This window comes from Antedon bifida, chromosome 3 (assembly GCF_963402885.1).
Source record: "Antedon bifida chromosome 3, ecAntBifi1.1, whole genome shotgun sequence".
In the NCBI taxonomy this organism is placed as follows: Eukaryota; Metazoa; Echinodermata; class Crinoidea; order Comatulida; family Antedonidae; genus Antedon; species Antedon bifida.
Window position 1 is genome coordinate 12,942,385 of NC_136228.1, and position 13,811 is coordinate 12,956,195.

Genomic DNA, 13,811 nt, shown 5'->3' on the forward strand with positions numbered 1-13,811 from the left:
TCAAGGAGTATACAAGTGAATGCATAGAAAGATTTAAATACATTTGTTTATCTTTGTTTCTTGGAATATATCCAAAGAGATGGTCACATTCAGTTTATTTGATAAATAAAACACAACATACCTTGTTTGAGTTTAATGCCTGCAAGCGCTGCCTTAATTCACTGTACATAATTACCTGGATACAAAGATATATAATTTAAAACATGGTATAGTAAATCAGCACCCTATACAAACAATAATATACTGTATAGCAATATTAATGCAACTACTGTACTTGTTTAAAAGGACAAACAAGAATACATACATTAAATTGATCAAGTGTACAAGCATAATGAAGTCCAGCTTCTTCTGTTCTTGGGTGCTGCGTAATCTAAAAAAAAAAAAAATACATTTAATTTATTTATTCAACAACAAGCAGTCCACGGGTTGCATCATAACACATTATAGTGGTTGCAATCCTGTACCATTCAACCTTTAATAGTTAGCACACAACAGTGTACATTTATTTATTTATTCCTTTCAGTGATATATAAAAAAGGGAGCAATGGGGAGAGAAAAGGAGCTGCCAAAGACAACTACTGTATCGTCAATGAGCGATAGTTGTCCAACTAGATTAATAATAATTCATTAAAAATGTTTATGACGGCATGTAAAAATTTAGATTACTTCTTTCCTTATTCTCTCATTATCTCCTCTCCTTCACTCCTTCTCTCATTATCTCCTCTACTTTATTACTTCTTTTCTTTTCTAATTAACCTCATTTCTACTTACCAAAATTCTTGGTGTACTTGCTCTTGGCGAGTCTGTTGAACATATTGAACAATCTTGCTCTGAAGTCTCCAGTAATTGGAATTCTAAAAGTTCCTTTTCATCTTTCACTTCTTTTAAGGAATACTCAAGCTCATTAAGCTGTAGAAAACAATTAGGAAAATGTATTCATTTATTTATGTATATATAAACAATAATTGTTTGTTTGTAAATACAAACTTTATAACTTGTCTTGAGCAATTTATTGTTAGTAGTTGTAGTGCAATGAAATGATTTATGTATTGTTTATGTATTTATTTGTATAGACAAACATATCAATCAATACCCTAGCAATGTAATGCTTCTTAATTAGGAAGCTTTAAATTTGCACCGACTTGGAAAAATGAGATATCGGGAGGTTTTATGACACTATAGAGGGCACTATAATAATACATCAAACCACAGTGGGTGCTATAAAAACTCTAAAGATATTGGCATCTATAATTGTAAACATGGGTATGTCAGGTATACCAACTAATTATTTCAAAATGCATGAATTGATTATAAACATCTAACGGACCGATATTGCATTTTTATCGGGAGATACTGTGTCATTGGGTGTCTCCTGGACCTAGAATCCGCCAAAACTGTGTCTAGGAATCAAGTGAGGATGTACATCCCAATGTCCCAGCATGCATACAATGAATTAACATGACATGTTAGTTCTTATGTCATTGCTCGTTGTCTGGACCTAGAATCTGCCAAAACTGTGTCAAGGAATCAAGTGAGGGTCTACGTACCAATGTCCCAGCATGCATACAATGAATTAACATGACATAATTAGTAGTTCCCATGTCTTTGGTTGTCGCAAATTGAATGCTCCGTATCAGCATTAGTAACAGTATATGAATACTTTATATATTATTTATCATTTTTGACAAATTTATAATGGGAGTTGGGATACAGTATGTCAACAGCTAATGCAATGATTGATATTCTGAATATTGCTACATGAAACACCTGCTTAACAATAAAATGCATTGTTTATACAGTATCTAATCTGTATACCACCTATCTAAACTGCAAATAAAAAAGTATATAATATAAACAAAAAGGGAATATAAACTTTACATTAACTATTAACATTCATACATAACAACATTAATGAGCATTATTAGACATGAAATTAAATTTGAAATGGAGTTTAAAAAATAAATTTGCAAAAACTACCCAAGTACATAATCAAAAAAGGAATGTTTTTCACTATGCAGTATGTTAATGGTAAACAGATGGAAGAGGGTGGGGTGGGAGAATGGGAGAGGGTGGGGTGGGGGAATTAAAGAGGGTGGAGAGGGGGATGCAAGAGGGCGGGGTATGATTGACTGCTCAACTAAAAAGGATGTTTCAGTAAAAATTAAGAACAACATACCTTTGGCTATAAATAAATGGCAGAAATAAATATAATATTTATTAAAAGAAATGTTAACTACTTTACTATTGCTTACGAAATGACAATGATTGATGATTTTAAATACATGATACATGCAAATGTTTAGTTACAATTTCTTTTCTACAAGATTTGGTAAATTAAGACCGATTTTCGTGTACAGGCTTTTAGAAAAACTAAAAATTCCATGCTAAACATGCTCGTCGAAGATTTTATTAAAAAAAGAATGTTTATTCTTCAAAATGCTGCATTTGTATCGACAATAAAAGTATGTATTTGCAGTTTTTTGTGTTTACTGGATGAACATGCCTTTTACCTATTGAAAGATGTACGGAAGGCATCTAGTGCGGCAGACTGTATATAAATAAATCTACAACATTAATAACATACAAAATACAAAGGTTTACATACGATACATGAATAATGTCAATGCATACTTGATTCACCTGATACCAAGTCAGTATTCACTATCAAACCAATCTCTGCTGTCTAAATGATCCTTAGTGGATAATTTAGAGGAAGTCATGCTTTCCAGTAAAATTCAGGTGAGGTTGGGCAGAATTTACAGATCTATTTGTACAACTTCTAACAATAGACCACCAACGAATATAAACTCACTTTTTCATTTGATTTTGTAATCTGTTTCTGCATCTTTTGTTTTTCTTTCAGCCAATCCACACTCTTTCCACTATCTATTAGGAGTTTCTGTAAGCTTTCTATTGTAGCCTGGCTCTCAATGAGATCAGATTCCAGTTCTCTTCTCATCTTCAAGAACATAAGAGAAGGAGCAAAATGTTTATAGACATTTAGATATAAATTTATCATTCAAAGCAGTGATTATAAGAACCAGTGGTTGTCTTCAACAATCACAGGCTAAGGAAAACATCTTTAAAGTTCACAAATTCTATGGGCAGCATCATACAGCCAATAAACAGTGGCTAACGGCTATGAGCGCTCACTGGCTAAACCCAGGGGCCTTGGAGCTTATGGGGGCCCCTGAGCAGTGCCCACAAGAAAAAACAGGCATTAAAATATGTCGAAAAAGGCTAAACGCCTGAGGCCTCCAGTATTGGGCCACTGCCAATAAACTGTCAGTTAACTGAGACAGTAGCTTGCTTGACTATAGGGTGACTGAGAGGAACTGTCACTTACCTTAGCCTCCCTTTGTGTGTCCAGTGTGCCACCTACAACAGTCTGTAACTGGGTGTACGCTTTCTGTAGTTGTAGGTATTCTTTACTAAGTTGTTGGTAATTTGCTTCTAATTCTGCTTTATCAAACTAAATAGAAAGATGGCACATACTAATTATAATAATACTATTAATTATAGAAAGATATCAATCTAATCCACTGGACTTACTGTAAGTAACTGTAGTACTGTAGTAAAATTAATACTACCTGGATGAATGAGAATATTCATATCCGTATTAATATTATTAATTTATATATTATCCCTTCAGGCAATGAAGATGATCAATGGGAGTTGTTTTGTTTTTCATGAGAAAAAATTTGAAAAGATTTAAACCCATGACCCTGGACTCGGTGGGCATTTTACCTCATTCCAATCATCCTCATCAATTGTACCAGAATCAGACACTAAACTAACTTCATCACTAATTGACTTAACAGCTTTTCTTTCAATACTCAATAAATCCGTATTGTTCTGAAAAAAAAAAAATATTGAAATATTTTAATTTCACAGTCTAAAAAATACTAAGATTTAAATTCTGAATGACTACAATGTTACTAATAACTCACGTTATTCTTCAATCTGTCAATAACTCGTGCTTGCTGTTCTAGCTTTGCTCTCAACAGTTCTACTTCACTCACTTCTTCCTTCATACTGGCATGTTCTTCATTCAGAGCCTTCTTTAAATTTTTGTTTTCACGCTCCAACCTACTACGCATTTGGTCCTTTAGTGTACGCTGTATAGAAATATATTTATAATCATTAATACAATTAACAACAAAAATGATTTCCTCAAATAAATAAATCTATATTTGATTAAATCTTTACCAATCGTTTATTTTCCATTTCCAAAAGCCTGCTATTTTCCTCCAGTCTTTTATTAGATTGTTCCACATCTTTTAACCGTTTGCTTAACAGTTTATTCTTCTCTGGATTTTGTTCAAGTTGGCTTTCCATACTCTTTCCCTCCATTAACTGTTTATTTCTATCTTCTAGCCTCCGTACTGTATTGTTTAACTCTGTGAGTCTCAGCTGCAAGCGTCTTTCTTTATCTGAGTCTTCATTAGTCTATGAAAATTAACACATATATGTGTACTTATATAAATTATATGTTATGTTTTCAGCAATTTAGGTGCAATGTGAATGCTCTAATAATGAGAAGTATCACATTCACATCATATTCTAGGCTGCAAATAGCAGGTGTAGATTTAAAGCTCAGGTATAGGCATGAATTTTAAATATAATATCTGGTTAATTGTACATAAATCAAATATTTGTAACAGAAATCTACACGAAAAACATGAATTTCCCCTAATATGGTCAAATACAAAATTTGGCAATATTCTGCCATAAAAACCAGGAAGACTTTTTTTCAGTAGTTAGGTAGTTAACTTAATGTAATAACATGTCTGGTGACTCCCTAGAAGGTGAAAAAAGACGGTGGATATACGGTGGATAATTTTTGCTATAGCATGAAAATAAAAATCTGAAGTTGAATAAAAATACCAGAAATGTAAAATTCAAGTTATATTACCTATATTTAGTCATCTGATAACATTTTTTACCACACCGTTTATTTTTCATAGCTTTTTTACAAAATTTGTGTACAAAAGAATAGAGATTTTACTTTGAATTTGAAATATCCCCCCACTGATAAGAAAGTGCTTATTTTCAACAAGCTCGTGTAACACAAATAAAATCCCAAAAATTATGAAACATAGGGGAAACTATAGATCTATAATTATTGGAATGTATGATCAATAGAAATTTTTTGCCTGCACCTGGCCTTTAAGAATAATACAAAGGATACAACTATAGACTGGGAATTCAGAACAAAAAGTTATAGAATTCACAAAAAAATAAATGGGGTTATAAATTTGTAGCTACCTATGATAGACTGTTAATTTGAATACTGTATACAAACTCATACAGCAATGCTGTGACTATAACCCCGGGGGGATCACTTGTATACAAACCTAAATTTGTACTGGTTCCCGGCAAAAGTGGAACCGTTCATGACAGGTTTTGGGATAACATAGGTGGCTAGTTTTCATTGATTAGGATCCCTTTAGCGATGGCTTAGCATCCAGTATAGCTAAAATCCCTGCTAAAATTGTGCGATAAATTGTGCCAATTTGACGGACTACTAAATTTCACCCCGTCATTTCCCACGCTTGTGCTACCAAATCCTCGGAAATATACCCCGTAAATGCCGCACCTCCCTGTATCGAAATACTTAAGACTAGAGTGATACATTCCTATTTAATTCTATAGAGTAGGTATCCTTGCCAAGTTACAGAGTTACAGTAGAATTCCAATGGCATTACAAAACAATATTAGGCCTGCAGGGCAAACATCGAGTTTTAAATAAATATCTGTAAGTAAACAATTACATTCTTTTCCAGATAATCAATCTACAAATTGTGTAAAGGGCATTTCTAATGATATTGACACTGTTATAGCTTTGTGGTTAACAATTTCAATGGTCCGAGAAATGATATCCTCTTCGTAAAACCAAGGATTTGTCATACCTCATTGGCATATTCTTGTACAAGTATTGCTAAACATTTGCTTAATTAAGCTTAACCTTAATTTGCCTAATTTCTATTTAAAGTAAAATATTTGAATTTCAGTTAGCCTTCTTTGTGCAGAGATTCAAGCCTTGTGATTGGTGATATTATTCTCCTTAGTTAATATAAATAATAATAATCTTTGATTAATTAAAAGTTTTAACTTACTAGATTATCTAGATCAAGACTACGGCTTTTCTTCATTGATGCTCTGGGTGACCGCTTTTCCCACGATTCTGCCATCTTTGTTAGATTGAGCAAGCTTCCGAGAGAATCCTTTTCTAGTTGGAGTCGTTGGGAATAACTGGATTGATAGCCTAATTCTTTCTCCAAGTCACCGATCACTCGATCTTTGGATTTTAACTCATCGATCTGAAAAAATAAGTGAGTGAAATAAACAAGACATATACTCAGTGTATCAGGTCACGAAAATAAATCAAATGCTAGTGAATCTTGAAACCGATGATATGGTACAAACTGTAGAGTAATTTCTACCACTGCTAGTGGTAAAGTTACAACACAGAATAAATTTTTCATTAAAATTGCAACTTAAAACCAACTTTAATTAAACATCCCTTATAGTATTGTAATTATTTGTAACTACTGTGGAGTAGCTTTGCATCAGTGTGTTGAGTAATTGGTCAGATGTTTTGCCCTACTCTGTTGTAATTTGTACTTTATACTAAGTACATTGAGAATACTTGCGGAAAAAAAAAAAAATATGCAAGTAATTCTTGTGTGGGCTTGAACCCACGACCTCCAGATCACTATTCTGGTGTTCATACCTCCAGACCACCGAGCTTGCGCTGATGGCTAGGGGTTAGATTCGAGCCCAAGTAAGCAGCGGGTACTGCACCAACAGGATTGTAATTGTTTATAGTGCCGTTCTAGATGGTGTAATGAAAAAATTGGACTAGCATGTAATAGGCATGGGTTCGAGCCTATCCTGTACAATACTAACTGTATCCTTAGGAAAGATGGTTTACTCTCATTGCGTCGTCCTTCGGATGGGACGTAAAGCCATTGGTCTTGTGTACATAGTGCAAGTTAAAGAACTTGGTACACTATTTGCAATTAACAGGTAGGGGATCATCTCCTGGTATGCTGATCTTGTAGGCACTGCATTGCTGGCTGCTGTGGGTCTGTGGAGGGCCTAATCCGAATTCCCTCAGTTTACCATAAATACTATTTTTACCCTTTACCTGTAGGATTTAGAATTTTGTACCCATTTACTGTAGGCCTACATACCTAATATACAGTATTAGTCATTGAGCAAGATGCATTTATAGATACCGATATGTAAAGGTATTATAGTGAACTTTACAGTCATTCAGGTCAGGTGTCCTCACTGTAGCTTTGAGTGTTTGTGTAAATAAATTAAAATGATAACAAAAGGTTTATGCTAATATGCCGCTATCATGGCGAGAAAGACACTTGATAAACTGGTCACTACATGATAAATTTTTATGAATAATTGATTAAATTTACTGCAATATTACTATCATCGCCTATAGTCACATGCTATAGTACGTCCGGACAGAAAACAAATTTCACTGCAACACAATTGAACTAATTGTACATGTCAATTCTAAGAAATCAGCCTATGATAGATGTACAAGTACAGTACCACAAACCAAAAACAGTAACAAACATCACAACTGTAAAATTGATCATTTTATTCTACATAATATTCTAGATCTACATTATCCTTCATAACTACACAATTTTACAATTAACAAACGTTGTTACATTCCAACGCCTTTGTGACAGGTTTTCCTGTTGCAGATGGCCAACGTAGTGATCGAGAAAATAATATGTTGCTGAGCAAAAAATCCTCACATAATTAAAATTATCTAGCATGGTATAAAAAACCCAATAAAAGAAATTACCGTACGCAAGTCATCAATTTCCAGCAGAATAGATTAAGTTCTCTGCATGTTTCTTGAAAGAATGCGAGTATTATTTACAGTATAGCCACCCTAAATTATCTCCTACTGTACATCTTGCTTAAGTCACTTCTAAGTAGACATTGATAGGTATGAGTAGTAAGAATGAACTGAGACCTATTGTATGCTACTTATGCAAGTGTGTTATCCAATGAACTTGCTCTGTGTGCAGTGAAGATAGGGTCAACACTACAGTACTAAAACCCAGGTTAATCCCTCTTGTCAATCCTTTGCCTGGAAACAATGCAAAATCAATACAACAACTTTTCTCGTTTTTAAAGGCGAATAAATTGAACAGATGCATTGTTGAGGGAGGCTTATTGTTTAATCATAATAAGGTGTCATTTTAACTAATTGGTTTAAAAATGTTAAGCTATTGTTTTACTTCTTACTAATTGATGGCATTAAATTACCCTAACCATTAATCAGTATTGGATATAATTAGGTCTAGCTAAAGTGAATAATTTATTAATATTTGTGTACTTTAATTCGCAAATAAAAATTAAAAATATTGATGTTGACCATATCACAATTGTTCAGTAATAAGCTATCACATAGTTTTACTTTGACATGCCTGAGTGAGCTGCTAAGTTAATCCTTTTAGCAGAAAAGGTGGGTAGTTCTTAAACTGTTTACGCATTGCTATGACAACCATAAACTAAGATTCCAATGGGAGGCCACTTGTATACTGAGGAAGGTAAAACTGAAATGTAAACACATAAAATGTTGGCCATAAGGTCAAAGGGTTAACTGGCATTTGCAACAAAAAATGATTTATGACTTTGGTAATTGTACAGCAGGATTCTAGTGTAATGAAATTGTTAAAAACAAGATGATGTGGTCTAAAAAATATATATGTTATTCTCTTTTGAATATGAACTGAGTTTATACTATTATTATATTAAACTTTAGTGGAACCTTTGATGAACAAATCAAGTATTAAAATGTTCATCTAACTGCAAGTCAGTGACAGGTCCTGTTTCTGTGCTGCAAAAAAATAACTGGTTAATAATAACCGTGTGAATAAATTAACCCCAATTTCTTGGGAGCAGAAACAGGACACATTTTCAATAACCGGTTAAATGGCAGCCTGAAAATAACTGTTGAAAACACGCAATCGATTCGGTGTTTGAACGCCATTTTACCAGTTATTGCTGTGCAACTTTTAGCTACAATGCAAAATAACGGTTATTTGATTGACAGCCAGTGCCCATTGCATTTTGAGTACTGCTAACAAATTCCATCGACGACACCAACTAATTTATGAGCAAAAATTTAGCGGAAATGCAGTCAATATAATAATTGTATTTTAAATCTATTTTGAAATAAATGGTTTATTCGGCTCTATATGCAGCAGAAACAGACCCTTAATTCCCACATAGAGCGCTGGACTTGATTATTGGAATTTCTTTGCAACTGGTTGAATTGGAAATCATTTCAACCCATAATGCTTAGAACTTAATACGGCATTAGATCAATACATGATCAATTGTTATGAATTAAAAATCAATGTTCACAATGATTTCAATCCACTCTGGTGATTTTCATACCATAAAATCAATACATTCTGAATACCTACCTCCAAAAAGCAAAGCTTTGATGACAGTGATTTCAAACACATGTTATGTGAATTTTAAATGATTCTTTTTGAACAGCAATGTTATGTTAAAAGCTACGTTTTTATGAAACATACCATATTTTTTAGCCTTTAGACAAAAACTAAAACTTAATGGTGGGCATACAAAATGATACCATACTCTCCCAATGGTTAATTATTTTTATGCTTTTAAAAAAGAGGACTTGGGCAAGCAACCTATATTTTAAGTTGTTATATTTGTTTTTAAGAGGGTCTTTATAGCCTCTACTCTAGAATTTGTAAGTAAATCTAGAATTTTTAAAAGGCTCTAAATGTACTATCAAAAAGACTTTTCTCAAGGTTCAAATTGTCCCAAATTCATTTTTGAATTTTTTTTTCTGGTGGAACTAGCCTTAAAGCCCTGGGCTTAAGTTTCTCCAGCATAAGTGCATTCTATTTTTAAAAAAAAACTCTCATATGTTATTACATAATGATGTATCTTATGTTTACCATTAAAAACACATTTCGAATACCAGACTTTGTTGGTCAGCCCAAAAGTTTCTGGTATTGGGAGAGTTGACTATATTGTTAATTTTTAGGAAAATCAAACTAAATGATAACAAGATGATGTACATACCAATCTTCTAATGTCTGTCTTGGCTTCTTTTCTGATCTGATCAAGTTCTCGCAAATGTTCTTCATAAGAGCGTCTAATATCTGTTGCTTTCTGTCTGTCTGAAATTACCAACAGATTCAACTCTTCATCCAAATGCTTTTTACTTTTCTTCAGATCATCAATCTCTTGAAGCAGCTTTGCTTTCTCAGCTTCAAATGATCTTGTTATATTCAACTTGAAGTCTGCTAAAAATTCATGTTTCTTCCTAGAAAACTCCTCCTCTTTGTCCTTTTGGGCTTTTAATTGATATTTTTTTAATGCTTCATTGTTTACGCGAGACATCCGATTAATTTCCGTGTTGTGCTGCCTGTTTAACTGTTCCCTTTGGTTTGCTAACTCTTTCTCCTTGTCATTGAGCAGTTTGGCTTTTAAATCATTAATAGTTACTTTGTATGCTTGTTCCTCATGTTCTTTTACTTGTTTAATTTCTAAAGCCTTTTCTCGTCGTAACTGCTTAACTGCATTCTGTTCATGTTCAAGCTGTTGATTTAGTTGTCCAATATGAGTTCGCATTTCTTCTAAATTTCTTTTTAATGATGAATTTTGGGCCTCAATCGAAGACACCTTTTCATTTATTTTCCCAGCCATCATTAAACTGAAAAAAAAAAAGTTTATTCTGAATACACAGAAAGGGTCATATGATGTTATGACGTATGTTTTACTGGCTAGCCAAATACTTTATCTAAATTTCTAGTATCATCATAGGCAAATTTCATGGTACAGCATATTATGTGTTTCCCATGTGACACCTGCATGATGTATCATACATAGACCTTAACCTAACCTTTCATGATACAGACAACACATGTGATACAATAAGACATGGAGGTATAAAATAGAAGGAGAGAGCTCGAATGTATTGTAGCGCGTTAACAGGATGTCGCCATGGTATTTTCAAAGCCAAAGCCTTGTGCATACAGCGCGCTGCGCGGACTTTGTTACCAACGTCAGCCGCCGCGTCTAGTCAGCCCTCTATCGTAGAGGAGGGGAGACCCTCAAATATACACAAACAAACATATATACTTTTGGCATGCGCAGTGCTATTGTTTGTGTTATAATTGTTGCGCAATCAAATGTTTGCTTCCCGTCTCTATCTCTAAATATTGATACCAAACACGTTTACATATGACATTTTAAGCGAATTTTATCAGGCTCCCATTATAGTTGTTATTGTAATTTACTTGCTGTTTATGCAATTATATGTATTTCGATAAAATATTAATAAACGTCGTCATACAGCTGTAGTTTTGTGTGAAGAACACATGGTTATTACTTTGCATTCTTACGTTAGTCGTTGGGCTGCCGATGATTGCCGGCCAAAGATATTGACGAAATACATTAGGCATATTTCACAGGTTTGTTGACAATGGATGGGGGAGGTATTCGATTACGAAACCGTGACTAGGTCTATAGTTTTAGGCTAGGGCCGGAGTAGTCCTTGCACAATTATTATAATCTAGGCTAAAAAATAATCATTTTTTTTTTATTTATCTCCTCTGCATGCAGAGTAAACAAGCATGTGACATCACATCGCCGATATCATATACTCGGAATGCGACTAGGAAGCGACCACGCGGATGCACACTGCGCGTAAGTCGCGGTTAACATTTGTGTAACATGCTGCGCTATATGGGGAGGCGGCGGACTACGTAATTACAAAGGCTTGTCTTCCGAGCTCTCTCCTTCTATTTTTATACCTCCATGCAATAAGATGCCGTATTACAGAATTTGCCTATGATACAGGATAAATATTCATATGGATATACAGCACTGAGAATCGGGTGCAATTTAGTTAACTGTGTACGTTCTCATATCCCTCAACAGCAGACACATTACACATCGGTCGTTCTAATTATGTAAACTTCAATTTTCTAAAGTAATGCTACTAAAATATTATGTATACATAATAAAAAAACTAATACATCACAATCTGTTGTCATTGATTAGGTCCACTGACTAACCTCACAAACGAACACAGGACTTGTTTCAGATTCTCAGCACACCAATCAGCAATGAAAACAAACATGTAGTAGGCCTAATGGCATCTGGACTAAAGCCTATCACACTTAAAAAAAACAATTTTACAATAGAGGGCAGAATAACAAAAAGTGTTTAGGTTAAGTAGTCGCTTGCTACCCAAACCCGATGCATGCACAATCAGAACATTAGTTAATGCTTGTTTTTAGAATAAACTTTTACTTTTACTACCATAGCCAATAGATAGATACTCTCGCAGTAGTTTGTTGTCATTTGCCTTATCAAATAAGAATAATCACAACCAATAAACTCTGACTCATATAGATCCTGAAGTGGTTGATACAAACATTTTCATCCATGTAACATATTACCCTTCCGATTGCAATCAGCACCGAAAAAAATCAAAATCAGTTTTATTTCTGTAAGAAAAGAAGAATAAAATTTAGTTTACAATTAAGCTGATGTTGAAAAGGTAACAGGTTTCAAATAGCGTTAGAAAATAAATATGAAAAAAAAACCCCATTTTCACCTTTTAGATTTACCAGCATATGTATATTCTATATCTATATTCTTTCAATCATTATCCATGTACCAAAGAATACTGAATTTAAGGTCCATGACTCCAAAACAACACTGAACCAAAAGAAAAAAGAATTGATTATTATTTGAATAAAGTATAATATAAAATAATGGTCAGATGTTACAAACAAATATGTATGGGTATAACCTTTGACTTGCAGCCTACTGGGCTGAATTGCACACAGGTGTGGATGACATACCACAACTTTCTACTCCCCTAAGGGTCAATTTGTGTCGAGTGCTGGCACCAAACGGCGCCTGTTTGTCTGTCCACAATGACAGGGGCTGAATGGACCAGTACACCGGGGTTACATGCCCCTACTCTTCCGAAAGATGTACAGGGTTCTTTAAAGTGCACATGAGCCAGATTTGTACATTGGACCTCTAGTAACTCCTTATCCGAAGGCTTTTTCTACCACCAGAACAATGGTCGAGGAGTGACATGAACCTGTCAGTGTAGATTGTATAAGCTACGGTTTGCGGCGCATTCCCTGCCATAACCGCTCGGCCACTTGACTCAACTGTCGAGTTTGCTATATATAGCAAATAAAGACTCACCAACTTTGGACTCATTGTCATTCACTTTCAGTTAGTAGACAGATCCATGGTAACCTCCATCTCCGAAACAACTTTGAACAAAAAAAGAAAAAAAAAGTAAAGTAAGTTATTAATTTATTGAATAAAGCATTGGTCAGTCATGTTACAAACAAATATATACTGTATATCGAAAATAAAAACTCACCAACTTTGTCATTCTTTGTTGGGGGGACGAAAGCGAAGATGGTAGAAGTATCTATCTATTTTCTGTTTTATTATTTATTTATTTATTCTTTATTGACAACTGGGGATAACTGTGTCCAATATGGCACACAAGTAGGCAATACAAGCATGAAAATAGCAATAACAAACTTAGATAATATTTTCACTAACTTCGAAAACAAATTTTGACAGTCAAAAAGGTCAATAGAAAATAAAAACACAATGTATATTTTAAGTTTGGCGTATGTGTGCAGTAAATGGGCATTCACATAGTGCATGAAGCTCGGTCTGCACTTCGCCGCATTTACAAAGATGTTCAGCGGGTGGCGTGCGAGACCACCACCCAT

General features: G+C 34.1%; 1 protein-coding gene and 1 long non-coding RNA gene across 2 annotated transcripts in view; one reads left to right on the forward strand and one right to left on the reverse strand.

Annotated features, from left to right (window-relative positions):
* The window catches only part of LOC144838616 (uncharacterized), a 311,214-nt gene that overhangs the window by 144,775 nt on the left and 152,628 nt on the right, over window positions 1-13,811 (forward strand). The window lies entirely within an intron of this gene.
* On the reverse strand, window positions 95-10,737 carry LOC144837051 (janus kinase and microtubule-interacting protein 1-like). The gene is made up of 10 exons (XM_078692034.1): window positions 10,111-10,737; window positions 6,120-6,323; window positions 4,210-4,449; window positions 3,951-4,118; window positions 3,748-3,855; window positions 3,347-3,472; window positions 2,813-2,959; window positions 772-909; window positions 305-370; window positions 95-175 (listed from the first exon to the last, which is right to left on the reverse strand). Exons 1-10 carry the CDS (start codon window positions 10,735-10,737, stop codon window positions 95-97), a joined length of 1,905 nt encoding a protein of 634 aa, XP_078548160.1.